This window comes from Polyodon spathula, chromosome 10, assembly GCF_017654505.1.
Source record: "Polyodon spathula isolate WHYD16114869_AA chromosome 10, ASM1765450v1, whole genome shotgun sequence".
Classification (NCBI taxonomy): Eukaryota; Metazoa; Chordata; class Actinopteri; order Acipenseriformes; family Polyodontidae; genus Polyodon; species Polyodon spathula.
This window is the reverse complement of record NC_054543.1, coordinates 43,774,908-43,794,324: the sequence shown is the minus strand read 5'-3', so window position 1 is coordinate 43,794,324 and position 19,417 is coordinate 43,774,908. Positions and strand designations below refer to the sequence as shown.

Below are 19,417 nucleotides of genomic sequence, written 5' to 3'. Positions count from 1 at the left end.
ACAGTGCGGCAGGACTGCGGTGCAATATTCCAGCACGGGAATGGTCCCTATTTTAAAGCAGTTGCAAAAGCAAATAAAATAATGTATACATGTGTTTCTTGCTATACTGTTATAATTGTTTTTTTGAGTTTCAAAAAGGACCTATTTAATATTACAGCATTAACGCTAAATGCTATGCGAGAATTCCACAAATTCCTATCTGATGTGTTCATATTGTACAATACTATAATAGTCTCATGAAACGAGAATAAATCACATACAGCATCTAAATAAAATCTGCAGTTTCATCGCATATCATTATACTAATGATGAATGCATTTTTTTCTCTGCGTAAACAGAAAATCAAAGCCTCCTGTGTAAGCAGGTGTGCTCATAATATCAAGCAACATTCATGGTCTAACTTTAGAAGTGCTGGCCTTAATATCACCTCTAGTCTATTGATGTTAAGCGACGGGTACTGTGTGATGAGCTACAATTGCACCTACAGAACACTGACATCCAGTTTAATTTCTAAAGACCTATCACTTCTAAAGATGTAGAACTTTCTCCAAAGAATACTAAAATAACCACTGACGTGACTTTATAAATGCACAACCCCTCTTTTGAACAAAGCATATATACTCTTTCATCCAAGTTCATTAATCTTAGCTGTAGCCAATTTAGTCACCAATTACTCAACTGCAGCAGCAGCAGCAGCATCTTCAAGGTGCAGCTACCATTTTTACAAAGCATACTCATCTTCAAATGGAAATAGAACTATTGTATAGTTTTTATTTTCTAATGCTGTAGGATCTGAGACATTCGTAATTATTAAAGGAAACAGTTCTCTGATCACATATAAAAGACGGCCCTTGCATTGTGTTGTACACGTTGTTTCTCTGACTGCATGAATGTTACAAATTTGCCAGACACACACTCACAATGAGCTGGATATGATGTTGTCCTGCTCCCTTGCATAGTAGTGGCAGTCTGGGCTCACATCACACAGCTGTAGTACTGTATTCCTACTGGCACATGTGGCAAACGTAACCCCCACAGATAGTGGATTAAGTACAGAAAAGCAGTTGGCATCTCTCCCCGGCAGAAGGTGCTTCCCTCTAATCAGCGTCAAACCAACATGGAAATATTGTGTTGTGCACTTTGCTCCAGGTGCACCTGTCTGTGCAAAGATAAAAGGGTTCTCGTCTTCTGATCCATATAGTCCTGTAGCGACTGTGAGCATAAGGTAAAAGAAGTAGAATAAATATAAAAACAGCCCTTTGTATTACAGCCATCATATATTAATGGCTGGAAAACCCTTCTTTAGTGCAGCTGTTCTGATCAAACACCACTGTTCATATTTCATACTCCAAACAGCTCTTCAGATACCCTGTGCTGCTAACAGCACAGCTCTAATGAGGGTGGCTGTGTGCCGTGTACCCACAAGTCAGCTATATTATCCCAGTGGAGAGAGTAATGTTGTATTTGCAGAAGATTTTTGTAAAGAACCAAACAGATACTGAAAAAAATAAGTTTTCTGAAAACGTAATTGCTTTTTATCAAGCTATTGTACTCTGGTCTGGTTGTGTTCATTCTGGTGCCAGACAATAGGCCTAAAGCCATGATAACTGGTATCTCTCCATGTCAAAAGTAGCAACTATATATATATATATTGCAAAAGGATGTCCTGCAGAATGTCGACTGCTTCATTTATGATATTGCTTTGTTTTGTTTTTGTTTGTTTTTTTCCTGCACCATTTTCCTTTGACTGCATTTTTAAATAATATATTCTAGACTAGAAGGTGTATTAAAAGTATGCCTTAGTGACCAATGATAATGTAATTGCCTTGTTAAGTTACTCATCAGGCAAGCCCAAGTGACAGCAGAATATGTTAAAAAAAAAGGTCTAGCAGGCTATTTAACAATGTTCATAGCAAGCTACTTTCTGCAAAATCGAAATTCAAAATGGAGTCAATCTAGGACATTTGAAATAGGAGAACATATTGGAACGAAAATTGCTTTTTAAAAAGTAAGCATTAAAATATACTATTATTATAATTTCCTCTGAGCTGCAGCAGAGCACAAACGAGAATTTGAAGAATCATGTAAATTTAAATTTTCTGTTTTCCCATTCTTACTATTTGGTAAATGCAGCAGCATTAGAACATGCATAACCTAATAAAAAATAAATAAATTAAAATCAAACTGCATAAGAAACAAAAGTGATTCATTCATAGGAGCGAAACGCAGTCGTAGATAAAACAGTGACACAATAAACACAAAAGCATGTATTTTCTGTTTTTCAATAGATTTGAAAAACAGCGGTAGGGGGAAGATTCCCATTGAATGGCCCAATTCATGTGAAGCAAATCACATTGCTTGTGGGTGACTGGGCCTCAAACGAATCTTTAATTAACTTGGTCACAAAAGCACTCACTTCCGCTACCGAGTCCCCCTCCTAGGCTTTGTGTCAGTTGAATAAACAGTTAATTGTGTGATTCTGCCCTTTTAACATCATTGATTCATGAAAACAAAACTTTTTGTATGGATGAATGGGACTGCCAAAGACTTCAACTGGGTTATCAACAGATGCATCACATTTCCAAATACAGCATGGTGAAATACAAATCCCAGACCACACTATAGTTTATTCACCCAGCCCAATAATTTCATTTCACATCTACATATTTATTATAACAGGAAGTTGAAGTACTACATTTGTCAATAGTGGTACAACACTTCAGCTGTAAATTTAACAGCAAATGTGTTTAATTTGTTGTTGATGTTACAAACCACATGTACCCATGTTAAGTATGTTGTAAGCGAGACACTCTTTAGATGGATCGTAAATATTCTTGGCCAAAAGGAACTGGAATCTGTCAAGTGCATTCTATATAATTAAAACCACCCAAGCAAGTACAATTAGCCATTCTTTCTTTATGACACTATCAAGTGTACCTGAGCCTCATTAAAACATGTCTATATTGAAAAATTTAAATATGAAAGAAACAACAACTTAATGTGTCACCTTGTACAGCACATGTTCAGAAACAATATGTCACACTAAAGCTAATTAGGCAGGCTGCTGAAATAGTGTTATTTGCAGTATGCCACATAAAGGTACTGTGAAAAAAAAAATTGAAAATTTTCATATGAATCAAGATGGCTTTTTTAAGTTTAAGAAACAGCTGCTAACATGACATGCAGTTATTTTTTAAGCTATGCCCCTTTGAACTACAAATTGCATGTTTCATGTTAGCTGAGCCAATTTCCAGATGCATCCCACAGCAGCTAGAGGAAAGCAGGGCTTGATTTATACTTAACTTCAGTTGTTTTGTACACTGAAAAGTTTCACAGCAAAGATCAGTTTTTTGTCTGATGAGAGGTCTGTTCGGAAAGATACAAGCTTGAGACAAATACAGTGCAGATGGGGCACTGTTCATTGGTCAAAGTTAAACTGAACAATAACAAAGAGTGCAGTTAAAATAGTGCTGAACTTAGTTAAAACTGTAATTATAGGCATAGTCATTACTTGATATTTGCTCTTACGTCTAAAAGATTTACTGTACTCTTCAGCAAGTATGGTACTAGAATACAGTAAATATTTTTCATCATTTAAGCACACATCATTTAGAGTGTTCAAAAACAAAAACATTGAGCATGCTGTGAAGGTTCATGGAGTACTGTAGATATTCCATAAACTTGAAAGTGCTTGAAAGAAAACACAGGAAAGAGAATCAAAGCTTATAATTTCGTTGTGTGCATCCTCTATGATGCAACGAAAGCTGTTATTTTAAAACACAGGCTGAAATAAACATGATTGAGCTGGTTTGAAGAAGTTTGACAACCTCTAATGTGCTCTGCAGACTTTGACAAATGAAAACCTGTGTAAATCGATAGGCTTTACTCCAAGAAGAGAAGCAGTCCTGTATCAATAATAAGGACATACTCACGTCAAGCCCATTTTCTAAAATGCTGCTTGCACCTTTAAAGTGCAGCATCACGACCGGAATCTTTTTGACCTTTAGCAGTGATACTTCCAAAATAAAATCTGATTTGCTGCTTAGGTTTCAGGTTGACACATGGCCTTTAAACTCTCATTTCTGTTCTATCCTTGGCTGAGGCTTAATATATCTGCTTTACCCTTGCCTGGTTTCTCTTTGCTGGATTTGTAACAAACAGTATCAGAATGAGAATGTGCCTGACATTTAATTCCCTAGGTTATCAAGTATAGGTATTAGGTATATGTTTTATTAAATGATTATACTGTACAGTCCAATACAGTATATGTTTATAGTGGTATGTGTGTATTTACAGAACTCTTTTGAATTGGCCCACAGTCAAGAAGTAGCATCCATCTGTGTAACCACCACAGTGTAAAAATAACAAGGCCTCCGACACCTATTTATTTTGCTTGAGGATTGTGAGTGTCATAGCCCGGGACCGACTGGGAATTATACTCTTAAATTGAATCTCGCATTAAGCAGTTTGTTGGTTATAGGTCTCTATCTCAAGCATCTGAGCTAAGATACTTATAGAAGGAAGATTGTTTAGAAAAAAGAAATCTTGACAAAAAACAGATCTGGATCTTTTGCTGTCTAATAAATATTAGACAAATATTAGAAAACCTAATATCATTTGCATGTATTGAAATATCTATTATTGCTGATTTGTGTTCATAGGTAGGCATTTGATTAATGGATTTGTTCTACAAATGGGAATGGATCTGTACGATTCAAGCTTGCTGTGACAGCCTTGCCAAACGAATTGTTATGATTAATACACAACGTTCAGAGAAGAATTAAAACTATTGTAACTGCATAAAACCAGCAAGAATGTCTGAGTTGCGGGCAGGAAGTCTTCTTCTGTGTAGTTTCTTGCTATTTTTATATCATTGAAATGATTTTATTCACCTATGACTTTGCCCTTGATTCAAAACATGGGCCTGAAGACACTGAAATGTAAAGAACAGCAAATATTTGTTTAAATTTCACTTTAGGGTGATTTTATATAAACTCATCTATGTTTTCAGAGGTTTCTTTAATAAACATATTCCTTCCCAGATGCAATTTGTAAGACTGTCTGTTTCAATCAGTGCCCACAAAACTGCTTTGCTATTGGAATCACCACTGCTGATTGATTTTGCCTCTGGAAACAGTTCTGCAAATAACAAGTATTAAACAGTTCTCCAGCCACAACAGAGAGCTGCTTTCATGACACAGTTGTTGAAATGCCAAGGAGCAGTGTTTAGAACCTTAAGCTTGAGTTTAGTTAAAGACAGAGTGGTTTCTTTGTGTTGTTAACCACCGTTTGACAGCTTCTATTAAGCTTTTGTTGTTATTGTTTTACAATCAGAAATGTTTTATGTGCGTTCATGTATAAAAGAGATGGTTGTTGTGCAAATCAAACATGGAATGACGATGGGGAGTATACTACCCCCCTGTTAATGTATAATAAAAAAAAAATATATTGAATTGTCTGTCCAATTAAACACAGATCTTTTTTAACACTTCCTTTTTGTATGTGTTATTTTTTTTGAATAACAGGCAGAGAACTCGGCCCTGACAACGGAAAATGAAACCCAGAGAGAGCAGTATGAGCGCTGTCTTGATGAGGTAAGACAGAACACCCTCGGTAAGGGCAGTCTAGTTTTCAGAAGCACCCCAGCTTTCTAAACAAACAGAAGACCCCCTCAGATTCCGTTCAGACACCTTAGGCCTACTGCGCCTCACAACCAGGGTCATAACGGTTAAATAGACAGGGGGTCTGGGCCTTATTGTGAAGCCCCAAAAAAGTAAACCCCTTTCAAGAAGTACCCTGGTACAGAAAAAAAAGTGAACTGTTGCTTCCCAGAGTTTTCAAACAGATTATTTATAGAAGGACTCTTTTGAAAATGCTAAGTACCTTCAGCCTTTCATATTCTTTCAAAACAACTGCAACCTTGTTTCCAAGGTGCTACAGGTTTCGGCTGCCCACCACTAACGGCCAATCATGAGCGTTTCAGAGATTTCAAGAACTCTTGGACTGTTTATCACTTTTCATAGAGCTCTTCATTGTCAAGAAAAACAACTTAGATGATTAACATATAGCCTTTGAACATCACTAGAGCAATGTGCTTTAAAACAAAGTGTTGGTGTTGGGTGGTCATGTATTGAATCAATCTCTATCTCTTATGCTTGAACCGCAAATTAATTTAAACTAAGTTAGTCAATTAAAAAAAAGGGTAACACTTTACATTAAATGTCTCTAATTACTGTGTATTTACAAAGTAGTTACTAAGTAAATACATGTTTACAGTGTTATTATGCATAGTTACAATGTACTTAACAAGTAAATCTTTTTGCATGATATATGTAAATACACAATTACATCAGAAAAGATGTAACCCTAAGAGTTAGGGTTAATGGGGCTAGGGTTAGGTTTAGAGTAAGGTGTAGAGTTAGGGTTAACATTAGGGTTATGATTAGGGTTATATCATACAAAAATATGTACACATTAAGTACATTGTAACTATGCATCATAATATTGTAATTACATATAAGTACACATGTATTTACTAAGTAGCTACTATGTAAACACAGTAGTTAGAGACACTTAATGTAAACAAAAAAAGGATCCCTGTTGATAATATGCTTGTCACACTACAGTACAGTACAGTTGTCAAGCTGTTTGCAGAGGGAGTGTTTTGAATAATTATAGCATGAGCACATGCTACAACATGTCATTCATTTTCTAGCAACAGATTATATTAAAAAAATAATGTGGTTGGCAAATCATTGGGGCCCATGTCTGCATGTCAACGTGGGAAGGCTACAGCAGCTCCAGCTCTCTGACTTGCAATCTAAACACTTTACCTAATTATTTTGACTGAACTACCATAACAGTTACTCTGTTACATTGATTGCACTGCTAAATCCGTGTCACACATACATACAAATGTAAATACTACTGTTAAAAGTATTTCTGTGCCAGTGCCAGGTCCAGTTCTTAAAGAATAATTGCAGTGCTGCAGGTACAATCTATTGCCCTAACAAGATTCACTATTAGCATTCTTTTCACCACACATGGAACCCCTAGTAAGCCCAATTGCAGATGAGCAAATGAATAAACATTTCCATCTGAGCTATGAAATCAGCCTATCAAACTCATTCCATTCTGCTCTTAATTTCGTTACAATATAAAACTGGGGCACTGCCAGTTCGATCACCAGTTTACAATCCAATGTGCAAACGGACCTTATGCAGAAGTCAAAGATCACCTGTACGTTTGTCTCATTTATGGTAGCTATTTATTAATTGGTTCACCAGGCACCAATATTTTCCTCATGGGAAAATATATTCTACATATTTTTATGCAGTCAGAGATTTAAAAGCTGAAATCTGAAATGTGCTATTCCCAGTAAAATAGCATTTGACACCCACTGCATACTGTATGTATATTCCAATCCCTTCAAACCACAATGGTTGGCATCTTGAGTCTGAGTGCGTACGAATATATATATATATATATATATATATATATATATATATATATATATATATAGTGTACCCTATTCCTGTTTTGTAGTTTCCTGAGAACAAAGTAGAGATTTTCAATTGTACTGTGTACCCTTGGTGTCCTGCAATACATTTTTCTAATTTTTCGAGGGTTATTATCTGCTACTGCTGTTTAAATCCCTAAAATAAACACCCAATGTTGTTTTGTTTAGATGACTATGAATGTAATAGATGGTCCTTGAAGCTACAGAGCTGATATGCAATTCTTACTCTGTTTGTAGCACCTGTTATCTTTTCAGACTATAGACTCTGCTCGGTATCAAATGCACACTGTTATTTTTCCTAATTGGGAATTTGCTGCTCCTTATATTTCCATAGCCGCAAAAAAAACCAAACCAAAACAAAAAAACACCAATCAATGTCATGTAATCTGATTCTCAATCAATTATACTTGCACACACAGACGGATGAAAAGGAGTATTTTAATTTACATCAGTGCTTTACAACAGCAGCTTGCCTTCATGAATACAGCAACATTTTGTCAATATTGGATCAAGAAACAATTAAGCATCATGAAAACCTTCACCGTGTAATCTGTTCCACTCTGCTGAGTATGAAGGCCAGCGGCAGCGCTTAGACTTTATCGCATCCTTTCAACAAAGTTATTACTGCAGCAGAAGCTTGAAATCAAAGTTGATTATATCCTTGAAAATGTAGAAACCTAATGGACTTTCTTTTGTAGTAACATATGGAATAATAATAATAATAATAATAATAATAATAATAATAATAAATAATAATAATAATAATAATAAGATGTCATGTCAGATTGAACATGTCCTTAATAAATCATTATTTTTCTTTCTCTTTCATTTAAGGTGGCAAATCAGGTTGTCCAGGCTTTGCTTACTCAAAAGGTTTGAATTTTTAATTTTTTTTTAATGTGTGTCATATATTTTTCTACAGTTCAGTGAACCAGTAAACTGTATTAATGCAACATCACATAGGTCTCTTCCCCAGGTGGCTATATAAATTAGGGTTGAATTGGTTGTTGGGGAGAATTAATCAAAAATTGACTGCATTGCAGTCTGTTAGGTTAATGAAGGGTCCTCCGATCTATTGATTTGAATAGCTATTTTTTTTTTAACCTGACAGGATATTGTATTTTCATTCTCTGCTGCCATGCTTTTACTGTTTAATAAATCGTAAAGCATTGTTCTAGATTTGTCATAGTCAGACACAGCATTGGCAGCGACAGAGGGCACTGCCTCAGAAATGCACCTAGACCTCAACATCCGGGATGCCTTCCACTGAGACTGAGAAAGTGGAATGGATGTAGTGTGATGATGCTTTTGTAATATACTGTCGACCCTGTTCTGCTTGGATCTTGAATGGGCCTCTGGTATTATATTACAGTTCTTTATTTATAGATAATACAAGGTCTGGGTCTTTCCCCTTGGCAAAGCCAGTGTGTTATTAATAGTATCACATATATATATATATATATATATTATATATATATTTCTATATATATATATATATATATATATATAATCGATGTTACAAAACCGAAGAACGACGGGAGAAATAATTGAAAAAGATCACTAGCTACTCATAGGACAACCTAGACTAAGAGGAACCTATATCTCGACAAAAAACTTAAGAGACATTTTATATGTCATGTATATGATCCATGTTTTTCTTGACACTTAAAAAATCAAAAAATCTAAACATAATTTATAAACATAATTATACACATTAATAATAATAAAAAAATTCAATAGCCATGATTAGTAAATCAAAGAGAACTTAATACCGTGCTTTAGTATTTTGCATATGGATATTATTATTATTTATTTATTTCATAGCAGATGCCCTTACCCAGGGCAACTTACAGTTGTATACACAAAAACACATATCAAGAATGACAGTACAATTAAGAGCATGATACAAAATACAATGACGTCAGTCCTAATAAGAGCAAGCATGGATGAAGGCACGTGCTTTCATTGCTGGTTTCTATATTGCAGGATCTCAGAGAAGAATGTCTCAAACTGCGGACGCGGGTGTTTGATCTGGAGCAGCAGAATCGAACGCTCAGTGTTCTGTTCCAGCCGCGAGTCCGGCCAGCTTCTGATTTACTGCTTCAAGTACGTATTTAAAGATCAACGTCGGTTATACTCTCGAGAGCTTCCAGGGATGCCGTTTCTAGTTAGTTCTGTAGCAGGCTGGTGTACTCCATGCACTATCTCACTCTATATGGGTCTCTTCTCATTCAAGCAAAACTAAAAACATTGACAGTCATGTCCACCACAGTGTTACTCTAGTTACAGTATGGATTTTTTTGGGTCTGTTTCTTAAAATCGGTTGCTGCTTCTCAGAAATCCATGTCAGGCAATATGCGACTCCGAAAAAAGAATTTCAGCTAGCAGATAGATAGGAGTGGGACAGTTCTGAGAATTGAAAGAAGAGTGATTGTTCACAGATTCATATGAGTGAAGCATTGTTAGAGAAAGGTATGATCCTTTGATGAGGAGTCTTTCTTTAAGCCTTTTGCAGATGAATTTGATATGTGCCCTGCTCCTATTTGTGCACATTAGGATGTGCCTGAGATGCCAGAGTTTAAACATATCTACTTTTATTATTATTATTATTATTATTATTATTATTATTATTATTATTAGTAGTAGTATTATTATTATTATTAAATTAAGACAGTAAATAAAATCGATATATATAAATAAATATATATATATATAATATATGATATATTATATATATATATATATATATATATATATATATATATATTAAAGATAATGGAAGGCTCGAGAAAGCTGAAAATCAAATCTTCCGTGAGGCTCTTAAAAGTTGACAGAATCTTGGACATTTGCACATTAAATCAATATTATCCATCAGTTAAGACTGAGTAAGCTGCTTCAGCACTGCAACCTTTAAGCTTACCTCTTAAAGACTGCACCTTGCTGTTGAAAAGATTATAGTTTTTCAGTTATGCTTTATACCAACCAGGCAATAATCCCCAGACAAGACCTGCTTTGTCAATGAAGGTCACAGTTTTTAAAAACCAGTTTACTGTATACCATATTTCCAGTTTAAAAGGTACCACCAGGAATGGTTTTATTTTGTTATGTTGCGATAGCCCTGATTCTAACGATAACTTTAAATTAAAATGCCAGTGATAGTTATTACATCAGTTAACATTTGCTCTAATAGACTGAGACAATAATAAAGCATCTCCCAATGGACTTGCAAAATTAAGAAAACAGACCAATTAATTTAGCTAATGCTGTAATTAAAACAGTGGTAATCGATGAAGGCAGATACCCCATTGTTTGCTCTGTTAAATATCAAGATGGATTGTCGAGCCATTTGAACAAACCAAATCTAATTCAGTTTAGTAAACATGTGTGCTGTGTGAATTTGATTTGGAGTGTCTGAATAACAACTATAAGAACATAATGCAGTCATTGTCATATTCTATGTAAGTTACTCTGATGGATATTGTAAAATAATTGTAGTTCATTTTAAAGATTCAGAAACACTGTAAATTCTTTAAATGCAATGCAGTGAAGTGCATTGCTCTAACTGTCCAACAGAGGGTGCATGTTTTGTGCAGGCTTATCCGTATTCTGGTTTACAGTATTCTGGTTTATCTTTACAGAAGGTCTCACTGTAGTTAAAGTGACCAGACGTCCCAGTTTAGCCGGGACAGTCCCGATTTTCCATCAAAGGTCCCGGTGTCCCGACATTTTAAAAAAGTCACAGTTGTCAAAATAATGTAAACAACCGTTTCCTATATAACTTTATGGTACACCTGCAGTGAAAACAAAATACAAAAAAAAAGGTACAAGGGTAATGAAGAACATTATTTTGATAAAGTGACTAACACAGACATGCGTTCTTACTCCTCAGTGCGGCATGCGTTTTCATTTAGTTTATATTCAAAAAACAAATCATACATTTTGGGCACACCTATACATATTGCAATGTTTGCATATATATATATATATATATATATATATATATATATATATATATATATATATATATATATATATATATATATTCACACCCCATTCCATGTAGTTATTGCTAATTCCAGTGCTTCATAACATTAACCCTCTAAAATCAGTGATGCTCCGAGTGCTACCAATCGGCAATCGGCACAGGTGCTGGTGTCAGAGAGAGTTAAGGCTGAAATACGTCCATCTATAGTATAAGTTAATGTCCTGAGCCGATTGTATCATATGTTTGTAATGTGCTCATTGCTCTCCCAGATGGCCTCCTCAGTGCAGTAATGGTTTACTTGCCATATTCTGTTCCGTATCAAGGCCTTGTGACCCTATTGACTAAATCATTGATGACTCTGCTGAGGATGTGAAATACTGTATCCCATGATAAGATCTGCCCACCAAATATCTGTGAAACAAGAAGGTCCATTAATGAATTAACTGTTCCATTGCCATGTCGGCTTTCTAGGCTGATGATGGAAAAGACAACAATGCCCTGTCATGCTATTTGCATGATACTGCTTCCTAAACTTGCTGATAGTTGTGCTGTATTGTAACGATCACTCTCTAATTGCTCATCTACTAAAGCTATTGGATAACACATCACTTTGTACTGTCAGCACTGATTTATTTTGAAAATGTCTTATTTGTCAATATTCTAACAGTGAATTGTATTCTAGTTAACGACATAGGTTATATTTAATGAACTCTGTAATTCAATATAATAGGTACAAAGCACATGTTGATGCAAATAGAAAATATTGTATTCATTATCAGCGTATTTTGCGTAATTATTAAAGCAAGAATCCTTTTGCCTTGTTTTTATTATTTAGAGGTACTATTCTGTGTTTGTATTATTATTCCTCGGTACTTATTAGATTCAGTTTATTTTATTTTAATTATGAATCTACAGTATTTAAGGGGGAAAAAAATTAAGGAGCAGCAACACTATTCATTTTTAAAATGTGCTTGAATTAAATTCAAACACAGTATGCTCATATCAATATAAAACTTTACAGGCAGTACTGGATGGTGAAATTAAATATTTGTGCCTCCTATTTAACAAGTAAGTCATAAAACAGGTGACAGAATATATTCACCGAATTTATATTTCTCTGAGCTGACTTCGAATTGGCCTTTCTGTGGTATAATGAAGGGCCCTGACTTAAGTCAAAGGCATTCATGCAAGCATAATTCACCGTGCCTTAGCATAATTTAAGCAGGTAGCCCAAGGCATAGCTAAAGCCGGTCTTGCACCATTAGGCTTTATGCCTGAAGTCATGACTGCTCTTCTGACTGGGCAAAAATAAAAAATGCAATCTGGTGGGACATTTTATTCTGAATGAGCCAGTACTTCGTTGTTTAGTGTATAATATGTTTGTTTGTTTTTTTAACACTGTTGTTCAAGATGACTGAAGTCCAGTTTACGGAGGCTCCCATAGAACTAGTTTATTAATTTCCTACATGTATCTTTTAGATGTATCTTTAGGAGATTGATGATGATTGTTCTACATATTCTCCAAACACATACACACACGTTTTTAATCAAATCTTTTGAAATGTTTAAATAGTTTGTGTGAACTCTATGAATGAAGAAGTTGCCCTGCCATAACTTTGAAAAAATCATATATGAATTATAAAATAGATATATATATATGTGTGTGTGTGTGTGTGTGTGTGTGTGTGTGTGTGTTCTGTACTTGTTCATGTAGCTATGTGGCTAAATGAAAAAAGTCGATTTAGCTGTGACTGAAGCAGCATGAATTTGAAATGCACTTTAATGCACTTTGGAGGATGGAATTGCTTGCGAGAATGACCCCCATAGGCTCTGAACTTCCTAAAATAGTAAAACTGTCTTTCTTCACTGCAAAATATTGATTCAGATGTGTCTCAGTTTCAGTCCTACTATCTCTACTTACTCCCCCACCCCATGGTAGAAAGGTTAGAGTTTAATAATGGCATTCATTTTTCAAAAATCTGCACAGCTTTTATTAGCATCCTTGAAGATCAAAATGGCACCCATATGCCAGGTCTCGACCAGAGGGCTGGTGTTTCATTAAGAAATACGGCTGCAGCAGAGTGTAAAAGCAATGACTGCAAAGTGGGGTCTGCAAGTACATTGGAAGAAATCTTTTTTTAATGGCAAAAAGATGGTGCTTTTTAAATTTTTTTTTTTAGAGGGGCATTTTTGGTGTTTTTCAGATTTAGGCTGTGTATGTATAAAATAAACAAAAGTATGTTAATAATCAATTTTATAAATAACAGGGGCATTTTATCTTTTTATTAACATATGTTATTTACAGGCTGCTAAAGAGTAGCAGGCATAGGCTTTATACATTTTTAAATAATTACATTTATATAAGAATGTAATATGAACTAAACTAAATAACACAGTTTTTAATCCTAAACATATGCATCTGTAGATTACAATTTCAACAGAAAACTATTAAAATTAGAATAAAGAAAAACAATGGGACAGTAAATATATATTAACATATTCCATTGATAGCAGCTATATTTACACTGTGGCCCATGCAGGGGAAAAACTTGTATTGTACATTTGTGATATCATAAAGTCATATTGCAGAGGCTCTGGTTAGACTGTAAGCCTGGGGATTGCTGCATAATAAAGAGCTACATTTCCTTGAGCTGCATGCCTTGGCTTTTCTTTATAGACCTAGTAAGTGGTGTCTTTTTAAAGATTGCTACAACACTGCTCCGAATTCAACACTTGCTATTGTCGTTTATGCATTATGAAAGGAGTATGAACCCAGAAAGGTATGTTCTGTTCAGAGTAGTATTGATAGATATCTTAAACAACAGCATTGTTTATCATGTTTTTAAAATCCATGGCATTTAAAAAATATCATATGGGCTGCAGTGCATATTGAGAACATATTTAATCTCAGGGACTCGTCACACACTGTAGCCCATATACAGTAGTATTATATAGATAGCTAGATCGATAGGTAGATAGATAGATACATAGATAGATAGCTAGATATGTTAAATACAGTGATTTTAATGTAGTGTTTGCCAATTTTTAAGATAATTAGCAAAAAGAGTTTCAACACCTTTTCAGATTATGTAAAATAGAATTTGCTTTCATTATTCATAATTAAAAAAGAAATTGCCAACATACTATTTTAAATTAGGAGACTGAATGATTGAAAATATAAAAAAAAAAAAAAAAAAAAAAAAAAAAAAAAAAAAAAAACTAATTACAAGGAAATATAGGGACTGCTGTTTATTGATGAAAAAAAAAAAAAAAAAAAAAAAAAAAAATCGTCCTTAGGCATAGTATTGTTGCACCACCTAAATGTGTTAATTCGTTAGGTCAAGTCCTTATTCCTAATTCAAATAAAGTATAGTAGTTACAGTATTGCTCAAGGCAAAAGTCTGATTGCTTTAGCTTAGATGTGCTGCTTAACGCAGCTGAAAATGTGAAACACAAACGGATACCACAGACAAGTGACAACACCTAACCCATTATAAAGTGATAAGGCAGCTTTTGATAGCACCAACCTGTGTAATAAAATGATTGTGGCAGCAGCGAGAAAGAATCTAATAAGAGAATTGATCTGCAGATTCCAATTCTGTAGAAGCCAACATCAATCAACATTTATGTCAATAATAAGATCTTATTGAGGTTTACTTAATTGTTTTAGATTATTTCTGACTCCTGGAGTCATGAACAAGAAATGAATGTGATTTGCCTGTTCTGTGGAGACATTAAACTTTTCAGAGGTGCACTATATAAGTATTTAAAATAAGGGACATTTATTAAAATAGTGGTGCCTAGGGATGAAAAGAATGATTGAATAGTACTGTGTAACAGGTGAGTAGTAAGTGCTGTATTTTTTGATTGATTCAGTTCTTGATGTGTCTTTTGTAGTTTTCCATTGAGTCATGCTACTTTATTTTTCTTTTAACATTATGATGTTTCCAAAAGGAGGGACTTTTTCCATGTGTTTACAGAGGTTTGTGCATCTTGGGCATATGAGCATGACTATTATCCCAAGGCACTGTTGAGTCCATGCAAGGATGAGCAACTAAGGCTTCCCAGGGGAGTATGCCTGAAGCTTTGGGCTCAATTTCTCTGCTGCTCTACGACAAGTGCCCTGGGATGTTGTTACATTTTCACAAATTAAAAGGGCCAAAGCGAAATGGGTAGGTATAGTGGGGTAGTATTTCAGGGGTGTCAAGCATTTATGGTTGATGGTAGATACAATGCACCTTTTCAAATTTTTTGGAAAACCTCCCTCCTTAGCACCTATCAACTTTAAACTGGATTGAGGGAATTAAATTCCAGTTTGATGGATGTTCACAACCTGGTAATGAAAACTGTTGTTTTTTACTGATCCCAGTGGACAGGAGCCAGACTAGCAAAACTCAAATCATACTTGGCAACCAGTCCCTAATTATATAGTCTGAGCTCAGAGTTAAGCTGCTCCAGTGGAAAGGAAAGCTCTCAGAAAGGCTGTTTTAGGCAGGTAGGAGGTGGAGGTGCATTCAAACCTGATTCTGGGCTCCTCAGCAATTTCACAGTTCCTAATGAGCAAAAATAATCCTGTGATTTAGAAAGCGACAGGGTTAGGCAATAATACTCTTTCTGTTCACTACCATGCTTGTGCTCTTTCTGATGATAAAAGTGGAGCATGCAGTAAACTAGGTGCCACCTGAAAAAAAAAAATGTATAGATTGTGTTTGAATTGAGCTATGCCGTTAGTAATTTTCATGGCACTTTTCAACTGCAGACACTAGACATGGCCTTGTGACTTGGCTTTGGCTTGCCTGAATACTTTTTATGGAAGGCCTGTGGCTTGCATACATGAACACGTTCATCAACACTGTAGTTTCAGCATTGCTAAAAACATAAACCCATATGGTCTCTAGCTTTATAGAGACATCATGCAGTATATTTGCAAGTTAGTTTTCAGGAATATTATTAAGGGATCTCACTTTAATAAGGATGGGTTTGTGAAAGGTGATCAAAGGCTCTGTTTGAGTGGTTATATTTATCATGTAATATGTAGCAGTATTATAATTCAGACAGCAGCATGTGTCCTAAAAATCCCAGAGTATAGTTTATCAGGACAGATTTTATTAAGTATTTTCATAAGAATTGATTTATACAATGGGGCCCTATGGCAGGGTGTCCTTGTCAGTCCCTGGCATACAAGTGGATTATAATTGGAAAGAATGTAGAGGAGGGTTTGCTCACGCGAGACAGAAGTTGAAAGCTAGCTAATTTTGAAAGCTACCAGTTGACTTGTTAACAAGCAAAGGCAAGATCTAATACAGAGGCAGGGCACACAACACATGGAAATTATCTGTTCAGTAATTGCAGAAAAAATGTGTTGTTATTTATGCTTTTATGTAAAATATCCTGATGTGTTTCTGTTCTGTGTATTTAATCTTCAAGATGAGCTTGCTGGGTGACCCATTCTGCCCTCAGCATGACAGGTTTATTGGATTATCATGTTTTTGACATGCAGAGTTGCAAATTTAAGCAGTTTTATAACACTGATAGCACATTTGTAGCTTTGCACAATGGCAGTCGGAAACTTCTCAAACAGTACAAGTCAATGACCACATGTTCATCAGATTTTCAATGGCAGCATGCTGTTTGCATTATTAGGAAATGGTAACAAAATAGAATGTTGTTACTGTTGATGAACAGAGGAGTGGATTCATTTATGGGAAGAAGAAGAAGAATGTAAATGTAATTTTAGACCCTGCCAATTTAAAGTTCTGCAACATAAAGCACATGCATATCATCAGCTGAGTTTTGTTATATTATATTATATTTTTAAGGTCTATTTTCACCTGTTCTGACCTTGTCTGCAAAAAAAACCCAAGAAAACAAAAACAACAAAAAGATCGATCGTGTTCAGGCCAAGAAGCTAAGATTAAAGATTACCCCATTGCACAGCTTTTTGGTCCAGTGGCAATTCTAAGCACTGGTAAGTCCTGTGGGATTGAAGAGAAGCTAATCAAACTAGCTTTATGAAAATGGCAAGCGACTCAGTAGAATCTTGATTGATTATACTGCTATTTATGTTTATTCAACAAATCCTCAGTCTAATACCTTACTGTTGTATGTCCTTTGAGATTTTTTAAATTCAAGTTGGGTGCCTTCCTTCATCCATTCTTCCAATTGTCAGGCGCTATCATCTGCAATGAAGTGTAACAAGTTTTCAAAATCTGAAGGAAACATGATGCAGTTGCCTTAAAGCCAGCGGTGGATTTGTCTTGTTAAGCAGATTCTTCTGTGCACAGTACTTTATAATTCCCTGCACTTGCATAATCCACACAACAGTAAACACTGACAAATATCTAATCTTATGAGGATGTCTTGGAAACTGACTGATCAAGTTGTGTGGTCCCTTGCCCTGAGGTCCTTAGCTGTCAGACGTGTTTCGCTGTTGCTGGGTACAGCCTGACAGTTGGCTGCTTTTATGTAGCATTTTCACTGAAGTTATTCACATTGTTGGTGATCAAAAAGAAAGGAAAGTCATGGAACATGCAGGGGAATACAACAGCATCCTGAGCTCTTTATGCATTGCGAGCAGAGATTTGGATCTCTGTCTGTCTGCAAGGCTTACCATTTGGATGTACCACATGTTGCAGTACTTTTGTTACACTGTTACAAAAGAAAAAAAAAGACTATCTGTAGTCATAAAACGCAGAACTTTTTTTATTTTTTTACTTCAGTTTTTTCCAGAGTTTCTGAAACTATGAGGTACACTATCATGTATTTTCTATTTTTTTTTTGTATTGAATGAACTCTTAATTTCCACATCTGTGTTGGATCCATTCTGGCTGTAATGTGCTTCCCCATTGGCATCGCTAGTTCAAAAGCTTGATTTTTATTCAGACAGGGGATAAGTTCCTAGTGAATTTCTCTTTTACTGAGTTGTGCTTGAAAAAGGGAATAAAAATGTACCTACAGTGTCCCAATTATATCATTGATATATTGTGAGACACTTGAAGAAAATAAAAACAAATAGGCATCAATTAAATCAAGTTGTTTACTCTGGGCAAAATTTGTAGCATCTTTGTGGGAAAAAAAAGCAGCATTATAAGAAAACTTTCAAACTTGAAACTTAAGGAATTTGTTTTATAATTTATTTATTTTTTTTAAATTAAAATTCTGCTTTTTTATACACTAACATAACCTTGAAGTAGAAAGGTATTCAATTAGATCTTTACATGGAGTTTTTTTTTTTTTTTTTTTTTTCTTGGGTGGCACAGCTTCTGTATACAAGTTTAAATTCAGTGGTTACCAGCCTGTTGTTGTTATAGTAGCCTACACAGTTTCCTGAGTACAGCCCATCAGTATCTGAAGGTGACTTCTTGTCTTTTACAAGAACCAGAATGTGACCAATATGCTAAAAAAAAATTCAGGTGCCACTGGCTTTGCAACTTTCTGAAGAAATACAGGCAGAAATCTGTTAGTAATTAGTCTGCAGACTAATATGTGGAAATATGTTTGGTTTAGCATTCCTCCCGAGTGCAATACAAAAAAGGAACAAGAGTATATAATCAAGTAGTGTGTGAATATGAATGCATACAAATCCTTGGAGTCCCCAGCTCCCCAATGCAATTATTTTCGATTCACATTAATTATTCCTAACAGATGACATTAATGACTTTGAGTTAAACCTGTGTAAAAAAGCCCTGTGCCAGATCAATGGTATTTAGAAAAGGGTCACTTTTAAACTCCCCCACCTTCTCTGAAGCAATCTCATCTAAAGCAGCTGCTGCACATCGCAAGGTTATCAATTTAGAGTAACTTAAGGGTGCTAATAGCACTGCTGTCTTCTCCATTATTTTGCTGTAATGTAATTTAAAACATACCAAAATCTATGACTTTTTGAAGCTAAGAAGCTGTTTTCCAATTCATAA

General features: G+C 35.1%; 1 protein-coding gene across 6 annotated transcripts in view; it reads left to right on the top strand.

The window, feature by feature from the left end:
* Window positions 1-19,417, top strand: part of LOC121322372 (nck-associated protein 5-like) — a 204,984-nt gene that overhangs the window by 146,814 nt on the left and 38,753 nt on the right. For all 6 annotated transcript variants that reach the window (XM_041262231.1, XM_041262230.1, XM_041262228.1 and 3 more), the window contains 3 exons: window positions 5,526-5,594; window positions 8,354-8,392; window positions 9,506-9,625. In XM_041262231.1, the coding sequence (XP_041118165.1) occupies window positions 5,526-5,594; window positions 8,354-8,392; window positions 9,506-9,625 (228 nt within the window). The remainder of the gene's footprint in view (window positions 1-5,525; window positions 5,595-8,353; window positions 8,393-9,505; window positions 9,626-19,417) is intronic.